At 37.3% G+C, this 22,285-nt stretch overlaps 1 protein-coding gene across 1 annotated transcript in view; it reads right to left on the minus strand.

The window, feature by feature from the left end:
• Nucleotides 1–14,500, minus strand: part of ORC5 (origin recognition complex subunit 5) — a 94,848-nt gene extending 80,348 nt beyond the window's left edge. Inside the window, exons 1-3 of the mRNA XM_045827932.1 lie at nt 14,330–14,500; nt 9,685–9,777; nt 6,580–6,780 (exon numbers count right to left, since the gene is read on the minus strand). Of these exons, the coding sequence (XP_045683888.1) occupies nt 6,580–6,780; nt 9,685–9,777; nt 14,330–14,401 (366 nt within the window). The 5' untranslated portion in view covers nt 14,402–14,500. The remainder of the gene's footprint in view (nt 1–6,579; nt 6,781–9,684; nt 9,778–14,329) is intronic.
• Nucleotides 14,501–22,285: the final 7,785 nt, after the last annotated feature.

The raw sequence follows: 22,285 nt of genomic DNA on the forward strand, positions 1-22,285 counted from the left end.
ATTTACTTTTAGAGAGGGAAGGGGAGAGAGAAAGAGAGGGAAAGAAACATCAATGTGAGAAATATCAATTGGTTGTCTCTCATAATTACATGCCCTAACTGCGAACCAAACCTACAACCCAGGCATGTGCCCTGATCAGGAATCTAAGAGATGACCTTTTGCTTTGCTAGACGATGCCCAACCAAGTGAGCCACACTGGTCAGGGCTGGGCAGAAGCTTTTTAATTTGATGCAGTCCCACTTGATTATTTTTGCTTTTGTTGCCTTTCCTTTTGGTGTTAAACTCAAAATATCAATGCCAAGAGTGATGTAAAAGACATTTTTTCCTGTTTTCTCCAAGGAGTTTTACAGGTCTTACATTCAAGTATGAATCAATTTCAAGTTGATTTTGTGCATGGTATAAGATACTGATCTAGTTCATCCTTTTGTATGTAGTTAGCCAGTGTTGCCAGCACCAACTATTGAAGAGACTCTCCTTTCCCCACTGTATATTCTTGGTTCCTTTGTTGGAAATTCAGTGACCACGTATATATATTTGGCTTTATTTCTGGGCTCTCTATACTGTTTCAATGGCCTATGTGCCTATTTTTATGCCAGTACCATACTATTTTAGCTTTATACTACAATTTAAAACCACAAAGTGTGATGCTTCCATCTTTCTGAAGATTTGTTCTTTCTTAGGACTGCTTAGGCTACTCAGGATCTTTTGTGAGTCTATACAAATTTTAAAAGTATTTTTTCTATTTCTGTGAAAAACTCCCCGAGAATTTTCATAGGGATTGCACTGAATCTACAGTCACTTTGGGTAGTAACGACTTTTTAACAATATTAATTCTTTTGATCCATGAAATTCTGTGTGTGTGTATGTGTGTATAAATAAAAATATGTGTGTGTGTGTATATATATTTTATATTGATATTTATTTATTTATTTATTTTTAGAGAGAGGGGAAGGGAGGGTGAATGAGAGGAAAAGAAACATCAGTGTGTGGTTGCCTATCACATGCCCCTCACTGGGGACCTGGCCCACAACCCAGGCACATGCCCTTACTGAAAATCAAACCGTCAACCCTTTGGTTCACAGGTCTTCACTCAATCAATCCACTGAAATGCACCAGCCAGGGCAAGATTCTTTGTCTTCTTAAAGTAACCCTAGAAGTAGTTAATAGTTTCTCCGTTTTCTATTATGTCAAGATGTTCTAGGTTTCTCTTGTACATTTTCTTCCCAGAACTGAAATCACTCTTTTTCTAAAGACAGATGTTTAATCATTTATACTTTATTAATAAATCTTACTGCAAATTATAATTATTTAAGTAAGAAATAAATTGAAATGTAGGGAATATAATATTGTTTCCCAAAATGGTCCACATTTTTTTATATTTGTTTTATTAATAGACAGGTTTGAAACAGTATATGAGTAATCAACTTATTTCATTTCTAATTAGTTTAGATGAAATAAAGCTAAAATTATTTATTGCTAAAAAATACCAATTAGTTTCTCCACTATGCCTTCACATTATTCAATTTTCCCATCAATCTCCATTTAAATAGCTCTCTAATGCAGGACACAGTTTAATTCAAATAAACTGGTCAATTTTTATCCCTATTTTAATACAAAACACAAAGCTGGAACCACAAATTAATAGTTCATTCTGATTTGATATAATTAACCCACTATAATTTTATGGTATTTTAATAAATGATCCTTCTTCAAAAGCAATTATTAGCCCTGGCTGGCATGGCTCAGCAGATTGAGTGCCAGACTGAGAACTGAAGGGTTGCCAGTTCGATTCCCAGTCAGGGCACATGCCTGGGTTGCAGGCCAGGTCCCCAGTGGAGGGGCACTCGAGAGGCAACTATACATTGATGTTTCTCTGCCTCTTTCTCCCTCCCTTCTCTGTCTAGAAATGGAAAAATAAATTTTAAAAATAAGGTTATTACTAGATAACAAAGACAGAAGTAAAAATTTTAATTCGGATCCAAATTATTTTTCTTAATAATTTAGATGAAGGCATTCTAATCAACTCTTGATTAGTAAAGTGGTTTACTGACTAGAAAACATTTTCAACCACCTTTATGTGTTATTTCCTAAGTACTGAAGTTTACCAATTCATATATTAGATAGCTAAACAGGCCCTGGCTGGTGTGGCCCAGTGGATTGAGCACTGGCCTGCAAACCAAAAGGTTGCTGGTTCGATTCCCAGTCAGGGCACATGCCTAGGTTACAGGTCAAGCCAGGTCTCCAGTAGGGGGCACCACACATTGCAAGAGGCAACCACACACTGGTGGTGCTCTCCCTCTCTCCCTCCCTACCCCTCTAAAATAAGTAAATAAAATCTTAAAAAAAAAAAAGATGGCTAGACAGTCTATAGATTTACTCTAACAAATGTTCTACACTAAATATATGCAAACTTTTCCACCTATAACATTTAATCAACTAACACATAATGAATGCCTACTTTGATCCACTTGGTTTGAAAAATGAATAGGGTCTGAATTACTCCTCTTGGTTATTTCTAGAAATTGGTTTATTTTCCCTCCTCCCTAAAGACACACAGCTTTGAAATTCTACTTGTTGAAGCCATCACATATTCTGGGGTTATTCCTCTTTATTCTTTTTTTTTTAATTTTATTTATTTTTAGAGAGGGAAGGGAGGGAGATAGAGATATAGAGAGATAGAGAGATAGAAAGATAGAGAGAGAGAGAGAGAGAAAGAAACATCAATGTGCGGTTGCTGGGGGTCATGGCCTGGAACCCAGGCATGTACCCTGACTGGGAATCGAACCTGCAACACTTCGGTTCGCGGCCCGCGCTCAATCCACTGAGCTACTCCAGCCAGGGCTCTCTTTATTCTTAAATATTAGTTTCTGACTATCACTTCTCTAATACAACTTCAATGATATTGTCCCCTACCTTACTTCAGTGAAAGACCAACTGGTTTTGAAGTGTGATCTTGGCCCCCGGCAGCAGGGAGGGAAGGGGAGACGCATGTCCCTGAAACCTTTTCAGGAGGTTGGCAAGGTCAAAACTATATTCATAATAATATTAAAATATGACTTTCCTTTTTCATTATGTTGACATTTACACTGGTGGTGCAAAAGCAAGAGTAAGTTAAACTCGAGCCTTTTTAGTGTAAATCAAGGTGGTAATTATAGGGAACTGTTCCTCGAGGCATGGGAAATGTAGCCCAGCCCCCACTTGGAAAGACCAGTGGGGAGCGAGGTCCAGCACACAGGACCCACATCCACGGATAGGTTTTCCCGTGGGGAATCAGGCCTGCATTGTACCTGGACTGCTACGAGACTTGCTTTTGCTAAAACTCCCTCACCCTGGATTGAGGCAGCAAATGTTTACTACATAGCTCTAAAGTAACTTCCTAAAATCTGTGCTAAACCTTCCAGGTATGGAGTGTAACCAGTTCAACCACTTTTCCCTTTGATCTGAAACATCCTTCTCTTTGAAGTAATTAGCAACATTCTTTTCTTTGTTATCTGTAAAAAGTAATCATCTACAGCAAACCTGTGCATAGTAAGTGAGGACCATCCTCAGTGTAATGTACCCAGAAAAGCAATAAAAGCCTGTCTAGGCAGGACCCAGGGCCCTCTCTCTCCCTCAGAGAGTGGCCATGCCATCCCTTTTTCTCCACAGGACTTCTGTAGTCCATGCAAATTTGTATCTTGCAGCCAAAACGCATGGACTTTGCAGGCCAGAGTCCGCATCAGGTAATGATGCCAGACTTTACTAGTAGTTGCTGTATTCTTCACTATGCACTTGCATAAAAGAAACAGACTTATGCTTCTGGAAAGATGGAGCAAATGTACTTTTTCCTATTCTTCCTCCTAAGGGAAATTAAGAATCTTGAATATTACGTATAAATCAAACGGAGATCTGAAAGGTGAAGAGAAGGCAGACCAGCTAGGAACTTCAGATCAGAGGAATGGAAACTCATGTCAGGGAGTAAACTGCCTGAGTATCCTTCTGTCTCACATATCCCAGATGTGCAGCTGAAGAAGCCAATAGCACAGAAAGGCCAACAAGCATAGCCTAAAAAGTCCCAACAAAAGTCTGCTCTCTAGCCAAAGGACAAAGAAAGGGCCACTCAGCAAGACTTCTGGGACACTGCATTCTCCCAGTGTTCTTTGTACATCACTGATTTCTTCTGCCTCCTCGTTTGTTCTTTATCATTTCCTTATCCCTTAGCACTGGAGTGCTACAGTGCTCAGTCACTGGACATACCTCTTTTCTAACTCATTCACTCTCTTAGTGGCTTAATCCAGTTCACAGTTTAAAGTACTACTCCCTATAGGCTCATAACTCCAAAATAGCACCTCCACAATGGACCTCTCTCGTGACTTCAAACTCAAGTGTCCAAGTGCCGATTCAACATCTCTGTTTGGATTTAACAAGCTCAAAACTAAACTTCTGATAACTCCTTTCCCCACAGAAAGACTCTACCTACTATAGTTTTCGCCAAATACTGACACTGCATCCTTTCAGGTACACACAAACTTTTTTCTTTCTTTCTTTCTTCCTCCACACTCAACCTACCATAAAATTCTGTCAGCCTCTCCTTCAAATATATCCAGACCATTTCTTACAACCTCCATTGCTACTACCCTGTTCTAAGCCAATATGATTTTTGCCTAGATTAAAACACCTCATAACTAATCATATTAGTTTCCTGAGGCTGCCATAACAAAGCACCACAAACAGTATGGCTCAAACAATAGAAATTATATTGTTTCACAATCCTGGAAGTTAGAAGCCCAAGATCTAGGTGTTGACGTGGCCATGCTTCCTTTGATGTGCCAGAGAAAAATTTGTTCCAGGACCATCTCCTAGTTTCTGCTAGTCCCTTGGCCTGTAGCAGCGTACATTCAATCTCTACATGGCACTCTCTCATGGGCATGTCTTTCCCTATATTTGCTTTTTATAAAGACACCAGTTATACTAAACTAGAGGCCCAATCTATTTTATTATGACCTCACCTTAATTAATTACAACTGCAATAATCCTATTTCCAAAAACATATTCTGAGGTATCAGGGGTTAGAATTTCAACGTATGAATTTCTGGAGGAAACAAGTCAATACATAACACTAGTCTACAAGCTTATATCCTTGCAACTTTCTGTTGATCTCAACCTCCACCTTATTTAAACTATTTCAGCCTCAATCCCTGATATTCTTTGAATATAAAAGGCATGCTCCAACCCTTGTACTCTCATATAAATCTCTGCTTGGAATATTCTTTTTTGCAGATCTTCTCTGTCTTCCCTATTTAGAAAAAAATAACTACTTTCCCCCATCCACTGGATTTGCCCTTCCTCTACTAATATATCATATCAGACAGACATACTAATTGTTAACTTGCTTATTGCCTATTTTCTTCAACCACACTATAAGCTATAAGTGGGCATGAATTTTGTTCCCTGTTCTATCTCCAGTATCTATAATAGTGCCTAACACACAGGAAGTGCTCAATAAATATTTGTTTAATAAATAAGTGAAATTAAAATCTGGAAGAAACTGGAATCTGGAAGAAACTTTATACAAGAGTGAATAAGATTTGGTCCCTTCAGTTAGTTAATAACTTAGTGTTTTAATAGATTCCATAATACAATTCAATTCTAATTCAGAGAGAATCATTTTTTAAAAAACATTCAAGTGTTATAAAAAATTCACTGATGTAAAACACATTATATATTTTTAGTTATCTGCTGGTCGTTTTCACATTGGTATAACAACTACAATTCAAATGCAGCCAACCTAAAATTAGTTGATGCATCTTTCCCCACAAACCTACCCCACAGAGAACTGATAAGTTTGACCTTTACTATCTCTTCCATATATTCCTTTCTTTGTCTCCTGTCCCAACTCTAGTCCAGGCCCAAATTTCCTCTAATGTAAACAGCTACAAAAGCCTCAAAAATAACCTTTCTAGCCTTCAGTCTTTCATCCCCTCCAACCCACTTATTCAATAGGTTTTCAGGGTACTCTTCCTAAAGCATATTTGTAGCTCCAAAATTCTCACTACCTCCTCTCACTATCTAGAAAACAAAATAAAGTGTTTTAGTATAGTCTCAAGACACTCCATGATCTGCCACAACCTACTATTCTAGTCTTCTTTTTATCCCATCATATTTATAACCCAATAAAACTAGCCTATTTGATATTCCCTGGCCTCCACTCCCATCTGTATGTATTTGCTTATATAATTCCTCCATCTGAAATTCCTCTTCTTCAGTTTTGTCCTATTAACATCCTGACCATTCTTTTAGGTCTCTCTCAAATATAACCTCTTAAAACTGTACTAGATGTGCCTAAGTCAGTATTTTGCATTTTATGGTTATCACTTATCACATTCTGCATATAGTCATATGCCAATTAATGTGTCATAACTCTTCTATTAAACTAAAGCTCACTTTAGGTTAGAAATACACCTAAAACATTTTTGTACCCAAAAAGCACCTTGCATGGTGCACTGTACATAGTGAGACTCAAAACAAATATATGGCAATTGAACTAATAAACAAACCAATTTTCAAATAAGAGATGATATAATGAAATTAAATACTTACAATATATATAGTCTGGTCCTTGAGATTTTTAGCTTTGGTTACTTGTTTAAACAAGCGAACAAAGTCATTAAATGTGTCACAGGTTATTTGAGTAAAACATCTATCCTCTGAAGAACTAAGATGATTCAGCTTGTTTAAAATTTGTTCCAAAAGCAGCCTCAAGGTAAAGCATTCAACACAATTCATAAAGACATGTGGGAGCTGAAAACAAAATACAAAAAAAATAATGTAAACAGTAAACACACACATACAATTTGGCTCTGCTGTATAGTTCCCACTGGCCCTTCTAGACCTACACCCCATACTCTCCCAACCAGCTCTGTGTCCCAGGAGTCTGTACATTATACACTGTATCACCCAGACTCTCTTACTTTCCCACACTGACTGGATTCAGCCAATGGAAAGAACCAGCAGAGGACTGAAGGAGAGTAGTAAGAGAAAAAAGTTAAGTATTTATTCTCTTGATTCCCAGCCCCACCCCTCAGGGGCCTACAGTTTGACAGTGGCTTTGCCCTTCTACTAAAGGCCATACCTCCAGCTGGGTAGCCCTTAATGGAAGGCTACAGTTCTTAAAGGGGGCCAGTAACAACTCCTTCCTGTGACTCACTCAGGTCTGGGAGATAAAGACTATCTCTGCTTTACTACCCCTTATTGGTTCCCTTAACATTAATTAATTCAACCTTTGTAAAATAGTCCCTTCATTAAATTCATTTCAATTATGTAAGTTTGCCATTTGTTTCCTACAGGGATTCAAAGCAAACTTGTACTTCTTCTAAAGAATTATATAAGGAAACCCATGTATACTTGAAGGTTAAAATCCTTAGCAGAAATTTCATATTTATAATTTTAAGATAATAACCTTAGTGATCAATGAACCTCGACCAAAAAAAGAATTTTAAGAGTTAAAAACTCTGAGGATTGAGAACTAGCTCTTCGTTTAGAGAACCATCAAAATGGAGGTAATTTCTGAAATAACAAGGAAATAAAAGCCTTCCTCACAAATACGGTCTGTTATAAGGATGAAGTCACAAAAGCAGTACTGATAATTCAGAGGAACATAACTTATGACATATGGCATGAATAATGGAACCTAAAACTATTTTTAGTAATAGTCTATAAATCTCACCCAATAAAGGGGCTTTTCTTTCTTTGAGTAATGATATAACTAAGGTTACATTACATTTACTTAGGCACAGTTTTACCAACATTTACTCCTTTATCCTCATTCCTTTATAAACTAGAAGCTGCAAGCACTCCATTATGAATGTGTCTTATGTACGACTACGCCCTTGCACATGACCTTTAATGGCAGCATAGTCTAAGTGTCTCTTTGTGTACCTGTACCAGAAACAGCAATAATTAATTAAATGATTAAACAGCAGTGAAAATTGTGTGTTAAAAAGTGAAATATGTCTTAAATATGTAACTTCCTTATTCAGTTTTCATGCTTTTTTCAATATATATATATAATTAGACACTTCATACAAGGGGTTCTCAAATGCAAATACCTGACCCAGGACCTTGTACACTCAGATTCTGAGTCTCGAATGAATGCCAGGTATTTGTTAAAATGCACAGGTGTTTTTAGGTATTGAAGGCTAAAATTCAAAGTTGGTAAGGTGTTGAGGATAACCTCAATAAACTCATAGTCTTGAGCCAGCAAAACACAAATACAATATAAAAGCTAAAAGCACTATATATTATGACAGAATTAAGCACCGAATACTTAGGTTGAACAACAGAGGAGAATCTAACACACCTTAGGGAGTCAAGAACAGCTTCCCAGAGCATAAGCAGAAGAACACCTAGCAAAGTACATATGCATTTGCGAAGCAACAGGGTAATAGAGGCCAAGTGAGTGAATACATGGAAGCTACTCCAAGCAAAGGGAACACTAGGTGCTAAAGTCGGAAAGTAAGAGAGAGCAGGAACTAACAGTTGTGCAGTATGCCATATAAACATGCACCTTCAGAGCTAGAGCTTAGGACTGCAGCTAGCAAACTACACGGTCTGTGGGGCAATTGTTTTGATAAAATTGTGTGAGAACATAGCCACATCTGTTCAGATAGATAATGTTCACAACTGCTTTCATGCTAAGGCAGAGCTGAATAGTTGTGATATAAACTATATGGCTCATAAGCCTAAAATACTTATCATCTGGTCCTTAAGAAAAAGTTTGCTTACCCTGGATTAGAACATGATAGAGGGTGTGGCAATAATCATTAATAATAGCAATTAACCTTTACTGAGTGCTTACTATATACTAAGTACTGTACTAAGGACTTTTCATGTATTAACTCACTTAATCCTCACAATTCCAAATGTTGTCAGTATTAGTGCTAGTTTTCAGATGGAGAAAGTACTAAGTGGTAAATCCAGAAGAACATGAGTCTGCCAGACTCTATAGCCCAAATTCTTAGTGATTATGAAAGATAAACTGAATCCAGCTCATGAAGGGTCTTACATATCAGACAAAGCATGGATTGCACTGCAGAGACTATTACAGAAATACATGGAAGAAACAATGGTAACTGAAACTGAGTTAGTTATAGCTATGATTGAAGGTACATGAGGTTAAGACATTAACAATGTGGAATGAGTAGAACATATTTACTGGGTCAACTTACTTAACAAGAGAGGATGAAGCAGGAGTAAATAGTAAGTTTTGACAACTATGTGAATATTGAGACCATACACTGTGATAGACAATATGGAAAGAAAGACAGAGTAAAGGTGGTATATTCAGTTTAGTGTACATGGAGATTCAGAATCATCAGTATCAATATTCTAGATACAACAACAACAAAAAAACAGATTTTAATATTTTTGAAGAATTTATCATGTGTTTTTTTCCATATAGTGTACCAGCCAATTAAAATTAGAAATAAAAAATAACTTTCTAATATCAAGGCTAAAATTATCTAACAATCCTTTCTGAAGCTTACTGTCTTTGAAGGTATTCAAACAAAAGCTGGTCAGAAATGTTTTATGTATACAATATTTCTCCATAGAAAAGTAAATTGGATTAAATAATCTCCCAGATCCCTTCCATTTCTAAGACTCTGAGTAAAAATCAATTAACACTGAGTATGGGGTTATTCTTACCTCTAAAGTTTTCAACAAGGTTTGTGTGACATAGGTCTTTCCACTGGCAGTATGTCCATAAATAAAAATTGAGGGAAAGCTGAAATGATGTCTCTAGGGGAGAAAAGAAGATTATCAGCCTGGAAAATTGAACTAATTGAAAATTGAACAAAACAGAAAATTAACATTTATTAGCTTGCAAGAAAGTTTTATGTGATAAAGTAAAATATTCAATCCAAATTATTTCAACAGTGAGAATAATGGAGTCATCACCACATCTTAAATTTACTTGACTCAAGCCTAAGCACTTTCTCTAAGACATTAAAATTTCTTAAAAATTTTATTTGGCTTATTTATTATATACTACATGTTTATACTTTTATATTATTGTACAAGTTTATATGAACAAACTTATATTTTCAAAGAAGATTTAAGAAATTTTTCCAGAATAATTTTGACCATACTCCACTTTTATCTTAACTCTTTTGTAAAGAATATAATCTTACAAAAAACTACTTCATTATACATTTTAAAGCTCTCAGAGCTAGTAGGATTTCAAAAGTCCTCTGTTCTAGCCCTGGCTGGCATAGCTCAGTAATCTCATGTAATCTCACGTAATCACAGAGCTAGAAGGATTTCAAAAGTCCTCTGTTCTAGCCCTGGCTGGCATAGCTCAGTGGACTGAGTGCGGGCTGCAAACCAAAGTATTGCAGGTTCAATTCCCAGCCAGGGCACATGCCTGGGTTGCAGGCCACAGCCCCCAGCAACCACACATTGATGTTTCTCTCTCTCTCTTTCTCCCTCCCTTCCCTCTCTAAAAAACAAACAAACAAACAAACAAACAGATAAATAAATAAATCCTTTAAAAAAAAGTCCTCTGTTCTTAGGAAAACTTACAGGATACTTTTGAGGTATGCACATTAAATTTACTTCAGCCTAAATGTCATTTCACCAAATAAAACATAGTAAAATCTACAAAGCATGTATTTCAAAAGACCTACTTCCAAGATTTTCTTGCAGAACATTGTTAGCTGACTAGCAAAAAGTAATTATTACAAATGTTTTAGTCATACAACAAACATTTATTAGACACCTATTAAATGCTGAAAACAATTGATATTTATCAATTAAATAAAAATTTAATTGATAAATATCAATTAAAGCCAAAACTACTGTGGAGAAGTTCATAGTCTAGTGAGAAGACACACATTTTAAAAATAATTACAAGAAAATTGGAGGATTCAATTTTCATGAGAAAGTAGAGTATCTATGATCATCATCTACCACTACAGTAAGTTATAAACATTTATTATATTCTAGCCACTAAGTTATACATTTCCTTTTGCAAGACAAATTGGAAATGAGATTTATACAGGAAAAACTTTTCTAAATAAACTAAAAATGCATATTTTAACACACTGATCCCTTTTTGAAAATGTATATACAATCTTGTAAATTAACTGGCTCAAAAATTCTGCCCCAAGAGTTAACCACATGCTTGCTGAGCATCTCTGCTATACAAATACTATATTTTACCTTTAAAGAAAAATTCAAGACATCCTTTAGCCAATTTTTTCAAGCTACACTAAAACTCTCCTTTTCTGGAATTCTGCCACACTTGTCTGCATCCATTATTTGGTGCTTAATAATATCCCACCTCATAACATCTTTTCTTTTTTTTTTTTTAAATTTATTTACTATCTTTTCTTCCCTTTTCTTTCTTTTTTATATAATCTTTTTTTTTAAGATTTTATTTATTTATTATTTTTAGAGAGGGAAGGGAGGGGGGAGGAGAGAGAGAGAAAGAGAGAGAGAGAGAGAGAGAGAGAGAGAGAGAGAGAGAGAGAGAGAGAGAGAGGAAAACATCAATGTGCAGTTGCTGGGGGTTATGGCCTGCAACCCAGAAATGTACCCTGGCTGGGAATCGAACCTGGGACACTTCAGTTCCCAGCCCGCGCTCAATCCACTGAGCTATGCCAGCCAGGGCACATCTTTTCTATTGTTCCCTCAAATTAAACTGAACTCTTGCATTGTTATTTAACCTTTTACCTTCATAGACCCCCCTAATATAAACTGTAATAAGCCAGGATCTGACCCAGTGCCTGACACAGAGAAGGTGCTCAGTGAGTATTAGTTGTTGAACAAATAAATAAATTTGCTTAAAAGTATGAACTAGTTTTTTGTATGTCCCACATGCAAAGCACCTTGCAGAAAAGTGGTATTAACATTGTTAAACATGATCTGCAAAAAGAGTACAGGTTAAAACACTTTCTGTGGTCCATACCATGGTGATATGGCTCATCTCTATTTGTCAATATTCTCTTTCAGGAGGAGCATTTCTGGTTGGAGTGATCTAGGTTTAACAATTCCAGAGAAGGAATGCATAGAGAATAACCAAGAAAACATTTCAGTGATAATATAGCTAACTGTAACTGAAAGCATTATGACTAAAATACTGAGGATGCAGTCATTGTCCTCTTACTTCCCTAACTAAGGTGCCCCTTAAGAGGAATGGTACTTTTCCCCTAATACTTCATAGGCCACCTCAGACTGCCATCCAACATTACCAGTGTGATGAAAGTACTTAAAGGATTTAAGACTGCAAAACATAAAATGGGGGATGGGAGGGGGACACAGATAATAAGAGTAACTCTAAATTGCCATCTTCTCTCCTTACAGATAAGATCCAAGTCTGAGTAATTCCATGTCTAAATAATGTGCATATAAAGATGGTGCGAATTTAAAAAAAAAAAAAGAAATACAAAGAAAAAAATAATAATGTATATGGTATAAGTTGGTGGTCTAGTTTCGTTTTTTTTTCCATGTACCAGTCCAGTTCTCCAAACCTCATTTATTGACAAGGCTAGGGCAAGAGAAATAAAGGGAAAAATTAACAAATGGGTCTATATCAAATTAAAAAATACAGTGAAAGAAACCATCTTCAAAATGAAAAGGGAACCGACCATATGAGAGAACATATTTGCCAATGATACATCAAAGGTTTAATCTCCAAAATATATAAAGAACTCATACAACTCAACAACAGGAAAACAAATCCAATTCAAAAATGGGCAAAGGACCTGAACAGACACTTCTCCAAACAGGACATACAGATGGCCCAAAGACATATGAAAACATGCTCAGTATTACTAGCCATCAGAGAGATGCAAATTAAAACCACAATGAGATATCACCTCACACCTGTCAGAATGGCCATCATTAATAAATCAACAAACAAGTGCGGGCAAGGATGTGGAGAAAAGGGAACCCTAGTGCACTGCTGGTGGGAATACAGACTGTTGCAGCCATTTTGGAAAACAGTATGGAATTTCCTGAAAACTTTAAAAATGGAACTCCGTTTTGACCCAGCAATTCCACTGCTGGGATTATATCCTAAGAATTTTGAATCACCAAGTCAAAAGAACTTAAAGCACCCCACTGTTCATAGCAGTACTATTTACAATATCCAAATGATGCAAACAGCCTAAGTGCCCATTAGCAGATAAATGGATTAAAAAAATTTATGGTAAATTTACACAATGGAATACTATGCAGCAAAAAGAAAGAATTCCTACCTTTTGCAACAGCATGGATGGAACTGGAGACTGTTACGCTAAGTGGAATAAGCTAGTCAGTGACAGACAAATACCATGTGATCTCACTTATAAAAGGAATCTAATGAACAAAATAAACTAACCAGCAAAACAGAACTAGAGGCATGGAAACATGAAACAGACTGATAGTGGCCAGAGAGGAGAGGGGAGGGGGATAATGGTGAAAGAAGGGGAAGAGGCTAGTCAAAGAACATGTGGGAATGACCCATGGACATGGACAATTATGGGGATTGACTGGGGGGTGGTGCTGGGGAGAGGAGAGCAAAGGAGGAAAAATTGGGACAGCTATAACAACTAAAAATATTTTAAAATAAATAAATAATGCATATAATCAAAAGCCCCCTCCCCAGGTGAGATTATAATAAAAAACAGATTAAGTTTTGAATTCGTGAATACTACGTCCTGCCTACGATTAAGACTCCCCTGCTGTGTCCATCCAGAGAAGATACTTAACCTTTCCTCTCTGATAGCACCTGAGGTGCTAGTCTAGAAGTATGGACTAGATCTGTTCAGGGACCTTACAATTCTGGAAAAGCCGATGAAGTTTTAAACATGAAGCACTGCTTTAGCCCTGACTTGTGAAAACCACCACCTTTCTATCCATATTTGACTTACACCAACTGTTATAGTTCATACTGAAATGTGCGAACTTATATTTGAATAAGTAACATTATTCAAACACTCCTGTTGTATTAAATGCCATTCAGTTGGGGAAAGATAAGAAACAACTACTATTGGCTACTGTGAGCTAACACCATCTCAAAAGTGCGGCGTGTGTAAAGGAACATGCCCTGAGCTAACATACTAAGCCAACGTAGAGCAGGCCGGTCCTTCCGGTGCAGTTTTCTTTTAAAGGGACTAACACAAGTTACTCTGGATGGAAGAGTGGGGTAGGTGTACAACACTCTCTATCTCAACGCAAAAGATGATTTACTGCCCCTCAATCCACACACCAAAAGTAAATAAATAAACAAGTAAACAAACACATCACAAGACCACAGAAACGTTTGCCCCCAGGATTTGGAAGAGAAAAAATAGTTTGACCGTAATACCTCTCCAAATAGGGACCGCAACGTGGACACTTGCGACTCGCGACAAAGCACCAGGTTTTCGAAGTGAGGCATTCTGGCGGCTCCCAGGGAGCGCCCCCGGACAGCTAATCTCACGAAATTAGCAGTACCTCTACCTCCACTTCACGGTAACTGCTCCCGCCGGAAACCTGACCAGAGGGGTTATGGGTGGGACTAGCGTGGCCGTGCGTCAGCTCACGTCAGCGCGCACAAGTACCTTTGTCCCGCCTTAGTTTCCAAGGGAACGAAGTATCTGTGTGTTCTGCGCTGAGGGACAGTTTTGCTGAGGTTGCTGGCTTCGGATAGACATCTCCCTTCTTGTTCTTTGCCACAAAGGCCGAGAGGACGAGAGGACGCAGGGATGCGCAACGGAGTTGGGGCTAGAAAGAGCTAAGGAGGTTGTGTAAGGAGGTCCGCAAAACCGTGGCTTCGATTTTCCCTACTTGAGGCCTCAAATTTAGAAACTTTGGGTACCCAGGAGCTTTAGACATGGAGCTCCACTGAGGAATGGAAGGTGGTCGTGGAGCGGAGGCCCGCTGCCATTCAGGGACTTCGCCTCCTTAAAGAAGTAGGGAAGCCAGACTCAGGATTTTGTTTTATTATTATTTTTTTTAACCTGAGGAGGGGGTAGGAAATTAGTGTCATTGCAGGCCAAGAAAAAACAAAAATGTTTGATTGGTTGAACAAACAACTTGGAACTGCTAGCCTTCATGCAAGCCTGAAACCGGACCTTGAAGTTCCTATACCCAAAGGGAGGGAGATCTAATGTACGTCCGTTAAGGCGTGGCAGAAGTGGAAATAATGCTACCTTCAGCATAAGGCCTCCTTGTGTATTTATTTATTCATGGGACACCTGCTAGAAGCCACACACTAGAAGATTCTGGAAATAAAAAGATAAAGAACAAGACAAATGTATGGTGAAAAGAGGACTTGGGGCCCTGAAACCCTGGATTGGGGCCACTCAATGACTTCTGAACAGAGGCCTTAGAAGAATCACTGAACCATTCATCTTGAATCTCAACTTCATTATCTATAAAACAGGATCCCCTGGCCAATGTGGCTTGGTTGGTTGGAGGGTCCTCCCATAATAAAAGGTCGTGGATTGGATTCTGGTGAAGACATATACCTGGGTTGTGGGTTGGTCCCTTTGGAGCGCCGAAGGCATCCAATAAATGTTTTTTCTCCCACACATAAATATCTTTCTCTCTCTTCTACCCTCCCTCCACCTTCTTTCTCTAAAACCAGTTAATATATCCTCAGGCAAGGATTTAAAAAATATGATAATAATACTAATAGCTGTTATTTCCAGAAGTAAAAGATTATATACTTAGTGCCTGGTACACCTAGATTTAAATTGTGGACATCATGATAAGATTTTTGCATTTGTGATGGTCCAAAGGATCTTTTGATAATCATAAGCTCCTAGAACTTATTAACTAATCAAAATCATATTTTTAAAGCAATAACTTAAATGCAGTTGCCTAAGTACTTTAAGAGAGAATTACAAAGGATAAAATGGGACTGTCATTCTTTCAATAGCTCTTCCTAAGGGAAACTAGCCCTACCATCTTAAGACTGTTACACGTTTTTATAAACTACATTTTTATAGCATTCAACAAAAGTATAACTAAATAATTATCTAAGTGTTGGTCTCCCTCTCCAGATGCTTTATTAGAGCAGGCCACCATGTATTCTTCACAGCTCCATTTCAGCATATACTGTAGTGCCTAGTGCATACATAAGGCAGTAAATGATTGTTGACCTAAGAGGAAATGCTTTTTTTTTCATTGTTCAACTACAGTTGTGCCCATCTTCCCCCCACCACTCTACTCTGCTGCACCCAGCCATACCTTCCACACTCAATCCTACCCACCCCACCCCTGAGTTTTCTTTGTCCATGGGGTCCTTTATACTCGTTCCTTGCTGAACCCCTTCTTTCCCCTGTTATACCTGTCCCTCTCCCCTCTGGTTACTATCAGTTTGTTCTTTATTTCAGTGTCTCTGGTTATATTTTGCTTCCTTGTTTGTTTTGTTGATTAGATTCCACTTATAGGTGAGATCATTGTCAGGATAGATTTAGCAAAGTTTCCCAAAGGAGGGAACCTGGAAACTAAATCAAAAGAAGGGTTCATGTAGACACCAGTATGGTGATTGTGAGGGATATGGAGGGGATAAATGATGATTGACAGAGACTTGACTTGCTTTGGTGAGCACACAATTCAGCCAGATCATGTGTTGTAGAATTTTGCACCTGAAACCCATGTAATTTTGTTAATGTATTCATCTTAATAAATACAATAGAAAGAAAAAAATAAAATATATAAAATAAAGAAAGAAAAACTGTTCACCTGTGAGACCACCAAAGGCATTCTAAGCAAAAGAACAAAAAGGAAAGAAAAAGACAAAAAGTGGCAAATTGGCAATTTCATACCAGGGACTAAAAAAAACTGCATGGCAGTGTGTCAGGTTGGGGACAATTTATGTCATGCTAAAAGATGGTATCCTAAGGAAGTCACAGGGAGCCAATGAATTTTAGGCAGAGAGGCAAATGATGAGACTTGACTTGTAGAAAGATCCCTTTGGCTACAGCTTGGAAAGTGGAATCAGTTTGACTTGTTAAAAAGACTATTGTGATGTTTAATTTATAAGTCATAATGGCTTAAACTAAAGCAATAAGGACAGGGGTGAGAGGGAATGACAATGAAGGTTTATTAAACATAATGTGGCAAGCACTGTGATATGTATATTATCCCATTTAAGCTTTAACAATGTTATAATAGAGATACTGTTGTTGTTCACCAAGTGGACAAACTAGCCAAGGTTAAATAATTTATCCAAAGTCTCACAGTTACTGTATACTTGAGCTTAGGTCTGGTGGATGCCAAAGCCCTTAACCTTTTCATTATATGATACTGAGAAAAAGCTCAATCTAGAGAAATTTAGAAATACATTTCATAGACTTAGTAGCTGCGTATATGAGATTGAGGGGTGAGTCACTGAGAATAGTGTTTAGGTCTGACTTAGGTGATTTTACATTTGTCAGTAATTAAATAAAAAATAAAGAATGAGAACATTTATTGACTTAGTTTTATCTTTATGACCAAAGTGAGTTTGTTATATTAAATTTGAAGTGTCTTCAGGATAACCAAGTAGAGAAGTTGAGTAAAAATAAGATCTGGAGCTACAAACAGTATCCTAGAGAAGGAATTAACAGAAGTCATCACCACATGGGAGTTGAGCCAGTGCTGGTTTAGATTACCCACAGAGAATGTGTTTGTTATTCAAATAATCCTTTAACAAATGTAGTAGTAGATGAAATAGTGTTTGGTGTTCCAATACTATAAATTATTTTCCTTAGAAAGAATGTGTTTTTAAGAAATACTAGTAAAAAGCTCACTGAAATCTTCTGCATGTATAATAGCTATTGTTTTGCCTTACTGTACTAAAATTCAAGTTTTAGTTAAAGGAAAAGTCAGGAACACCTACAGTCATAAGTAGATTGTTGACAGACCTAGGTAGGCCTAGGAGAAATGGAAAATCACCGGGCAAGAAAACTGTACTGTAGGAAACTGTAGCCTGGGAAAATACCTTCCTGGGAAACTGCCTGCTGACCCTACCCAGGACAAACAGATGCCCAGCTAAGATTAGGGTCTGGGGTTGGCCTACCTGGCATAACAGGATGCAGCTTTAACTTGAGCATGACAACATGTATCAAGAACAATGGTCGGCAGAAATGGAACCCAGCAACCAGCTCTAGCCAATCAGACTCTGACACCCCAACCAGTTACCCTTGGTGGGTTTTTGCGCTTAAAAACCCTGCCCTAAGAACAACTGAGCGAGTCCTAACCTCCCTTGGTTGGCTCCACTTTTCCCTCTTATTCCCTGCTAATGAACCCTGTTCCTTAGCTCACTGTGTCTGATTTCTTAAGTGACTCTGACCTAACGATTATTTCACTAGGCTTTCTACTTATCAGACTTAATTTTGTATACCCAAAATTCTGACAATACATATGACCCTAGTTTAAAGAATATAAGAACAATAATGTAGGAATGGTTTCTTATAGAAAAGAAAAAGTGAACACATCACAAGCCATGGATCACCAATAGTTATACAGTAAGGATGTTTTAAAGGGTCTTGAATATTGCCAAGTCTTTCAATCTGTAAACATGGAGCAAATAAGTATAGTATTTATGAATTAAAAGGATCTTTAACCCCAATTTTGATCTCTTAAATCTCAAACATTAAATAAATATGAAATGCCAGGAAATTTTATTTTCAAAACATAGCTCAAATGATTTATAGTAGTGAAAAGGAAATAAATGAAACTGAGTTTCACTATACTTTTAATGCTATCAATAATATCTTTGTACTCTTTTAATATTTGGTTACTTATTCTCTAGTTTTTAACTTACTGAGGTGTTTGCAAAACAAACATAGAAGCTTTACTCCTAAAATATCAGGTGACAAAATGTGCTTTCAGGTTAAATTTTTTAATGCCATTTTGAAAGTCTGATATACATTATGATGTTCTGTTATCCTAGGACCAATAAAGTACAAATTAATTGTTTAAAAAGTAATCAGGTATATAAATGTCATAAAGTTGTACACCTGAAATTTATTAATTAGCTGTGGGGGACTCCGGCCAGCAGAGTCTGCCTGTTGTGACTGGAGATGAGAATAAATGCACAGGAGACAGCAATCCTGTAGAGAAAAAGGGGACAGCACAGCTACTCTCTCAAGGGGAGAGTGTGTGTGAATGCCTCAGCCACTCTCTCAAAAGGAGAGCGCCCCGACACTTGCCTAGACAAGTTTTTATTGTTTTTCTCTGGTCTTACACCAGAGAAAGATTTGTTATCTATTACATAGAATATTATTGTCTACATTTTAGGTACAACCAAGGAAATGAAAATTACATGCAGAGGGGAATGGCAGTGAGCTAATTAGCTCTGTCCTTGGGAGAATTCACACAGGCTTTGGAAATTACCTTGAAGATAGACAATACACATTTGTTGTTTTAGACCAGGGTAATGGAGTTTTAGCAAGAGCAAGCCATAACAGTTAGTGTGCATTTTCTAGGCCTGATTCCCAAGGGAAAACTTGGTTTGAAGGTCTGGCTTCTGCCCACCACTTTGCTTCTGTAGGTTTTCCATACAGAGCTGAGTCAAATTCGCCAGACTAAAACAAACCAGTCCCCTACAATTAGCCAATGTTATCTCAATAAATTTAATTTAAAAATGTGAGGGTTGGATAAGAAAAAAAATCAAGCTGAAAGAAAATCTAAAAAATTGTGGATCTTAGTAATGGTGTCATAGAAACTAAAGATAAGCCCAAAAGTAGATGGAAAGCTTCAAGAAGATTTTATTTTAGCAAGTTAATAAATTAACAGTCTGCAAGTAAATCCATTGTTCCCCTCTGCTCAAATCTTCTTTTCTCCCCTCCCCACCAGGTCCTCACAATATATAAGACGGCGTTGCCTCAGGCCAGCATGGCTCTGTTGCTTGGGTGTTATCCCACAAACTGAAAGGTCACCAGTTTGTTTCCTGGTCAGGGCACATGCCTGGGTTGCTGTTTTGGCCTCTGGTCGGTGGGTGCTCATACAGAAGGCACCCAACCAAATGATGTCTCTCTCTCACATCGATGTTTTACTTTCTTTCTCCTTCCCTTCCTTCCTCTCTCTCTAAAACAAAACAATGCAAAACAAAAACAAACAAAAAACAGTATAGAACCCGCTCCCCACCTCACCCCTTATTTCCTTACCTCATCTGCTCCTCTCCCTTCATCTCAGGACCCTTCAGCTTCACTGGTCTCATTGCTTTATCTAGAAAATGCTGAGTATGCTCCAGCTTTTTGTGAATCTGCATTTGCTCTTCCTCCTGGAGTCTTTTCCTCAAACTTACTCCTATGGCTCACTTCTCAACTCCTTCAGGTGTCTACTTCAATGTCATCTAATTAAAGAGGCCTTGTTTGACCACCAAGTCTGCTACGCTCCATTCCGTTTTTCCTTTGTTTTGGTCCACAGTACTTATCATCATCTCTATATTTTCCTTGTTTATTATCAGTCTCCCACACTAAAATGTAAGCTGTTTTAGGGGCTTAAATAATCTAGAAAGGTTCCTGGTACAAAGCAGCCACTCAGTAAATATTGATTGAATTAATGACTTAGTCCAAATGACTGACATGAGTTCTGGCACAGACTACATGCTTAACTACATTTGTTTACTAAAATAGACTACTAAGGGAAAATTACTGATAAAGCAAAATACAAAAAAAGTCCTAGTTTTAATTGCAAAGATGATTGCTTTCTGTGTCTTTTAAATATGGCAGCCCATCCTTACTCAGCAGTCTGATTATTGTAGTTATAGCCACTTTAAGGACTACCCTGAACCTAAAATAAAGTAAAAAATGGTTGTTGTGCAAAAAATAAACATATAAATAAATACAATTGGGGTAAAGTTCAAATAGTTTGCTCTGAAATTAAATTAACTTTAGGTCCTTTGGCCACCTACTGACAAGGAAATTTGAATGTTAAGGACCATCATGGTATTTAGAAAGTGGGTAATACATCCTTAGTACCATTTTAGACATTTATGAAAGTCACCCTAAATAGATGAGGACATTGTTTAGGGTATTATCTGAAAATAAAGCAAATATTTTTTCCAAAATAAATATATTTCATAACATATAAATAGTGAATAAATAACAATTATCTATATTCACATATTAGGAGAAAACATGAAGTAGATTTAAAAGCATGTCATACTTAGGCAGGTTGCTATATCATTACATGTACCTTCTCTAACATTATTATAAATCTCTCTTTAATTCAGTCTAAGCATAATGTCCAACTTTCTCCCTCCCTCTATTTACCCCCTGTAGTAAGTAGAATGATTGCTTTCCAAAGATAGCCATGACCTAATTCTAGGACCTGTGAATATATTAGATAACATGGCAAAGGGGAATTCAGACTGCAAATGGAATGAAAGTTATCAGCTGACCTTGAGATGGGGAGAGGAAACTGTATTATCTATGTGGGCCCAGGATAATCACATAGCTCATTATTAGTGGAGCAGGGAGACAGAAGGAGGAGAACCAGAGAGAGACAGTGTGAGAATGGTTTGTCCTGACATTCTTGCCTTGGAACTGGGAGGGATGGGGACATGAGCCACAGAATGCAGGCAGCCTCTAGAAGCTGGAAAGAGGAAGGGACTGGATTGTCCCTTAGAGCTTTCAGAAAGGGATGCAGCCTTGTCAAACCTTGATTTTAGTCTAGTGAGAATTATTTTAGACTTCTAACCTCCAGAACTATTAATATAAGAAAAAATTATGTTTCTTTAAGCCACTAACTGTGTGGTGATTTGTAATAGCAGCAATAGAAAACTAATACACCACCTGTTATATTAGAGTTCATTCTGATTTTTATGCTAGGACAAAAAGTTATATATACTCCACTGATTAACACTCATATTGATTAATTTTCATAAGAATCTAGTTTTGAAAAAACTCAGGGATATTGAAGTGATTAAAAAGGATATTTCTCTCATAGACTTTAAGAGTGAGGGTTATTATACAATATACCCTGAAGTATTATAACTTTTTTTATTGCATCAACATATAGAACAACTCCATTAGAATTACATCAAAATATAAAATACAAAAAATGGTGGAAACAAAAACCAGGAGGATACATACCAGACCTTTGCTTGACTAGTTTCAAGAGATCTTGCCTGGGAGAGTATTTCCCGCTCTGCTCCTAGGAGTAGAGGGTTTTTTCTTTTTACCCTTCTTTCAGCTCTACAGCTTTTCACATGTAGCTTGAAAGTGACAATGTTTGTTGCCTTTCTGCCAAAGACTTGTCATAAATCTTAAGACCTTTTGGGCTCACTGCCAATGTACATAGAAGCTAATATTATGGCACTGGCTTTTGAGAAAAGAAAAAG

The sequence above is a fragment of the Phyllostomus hastatus genome, unplaced genomic scaffold, assembly GCF_019186645.2.
Source record: "Phyllostomus hastatus isolate PE091 unplaced genomic scaffold, TTU_PhHast_1.1 phas_scaffold_78, whole genome shotgun sequence".
NCBI lineage: Eukaryota > Metazoa > Chordata > Mammalia > Chiroptera > Phyllostomidae > Phyllostomus > Phyllostomus hastatus.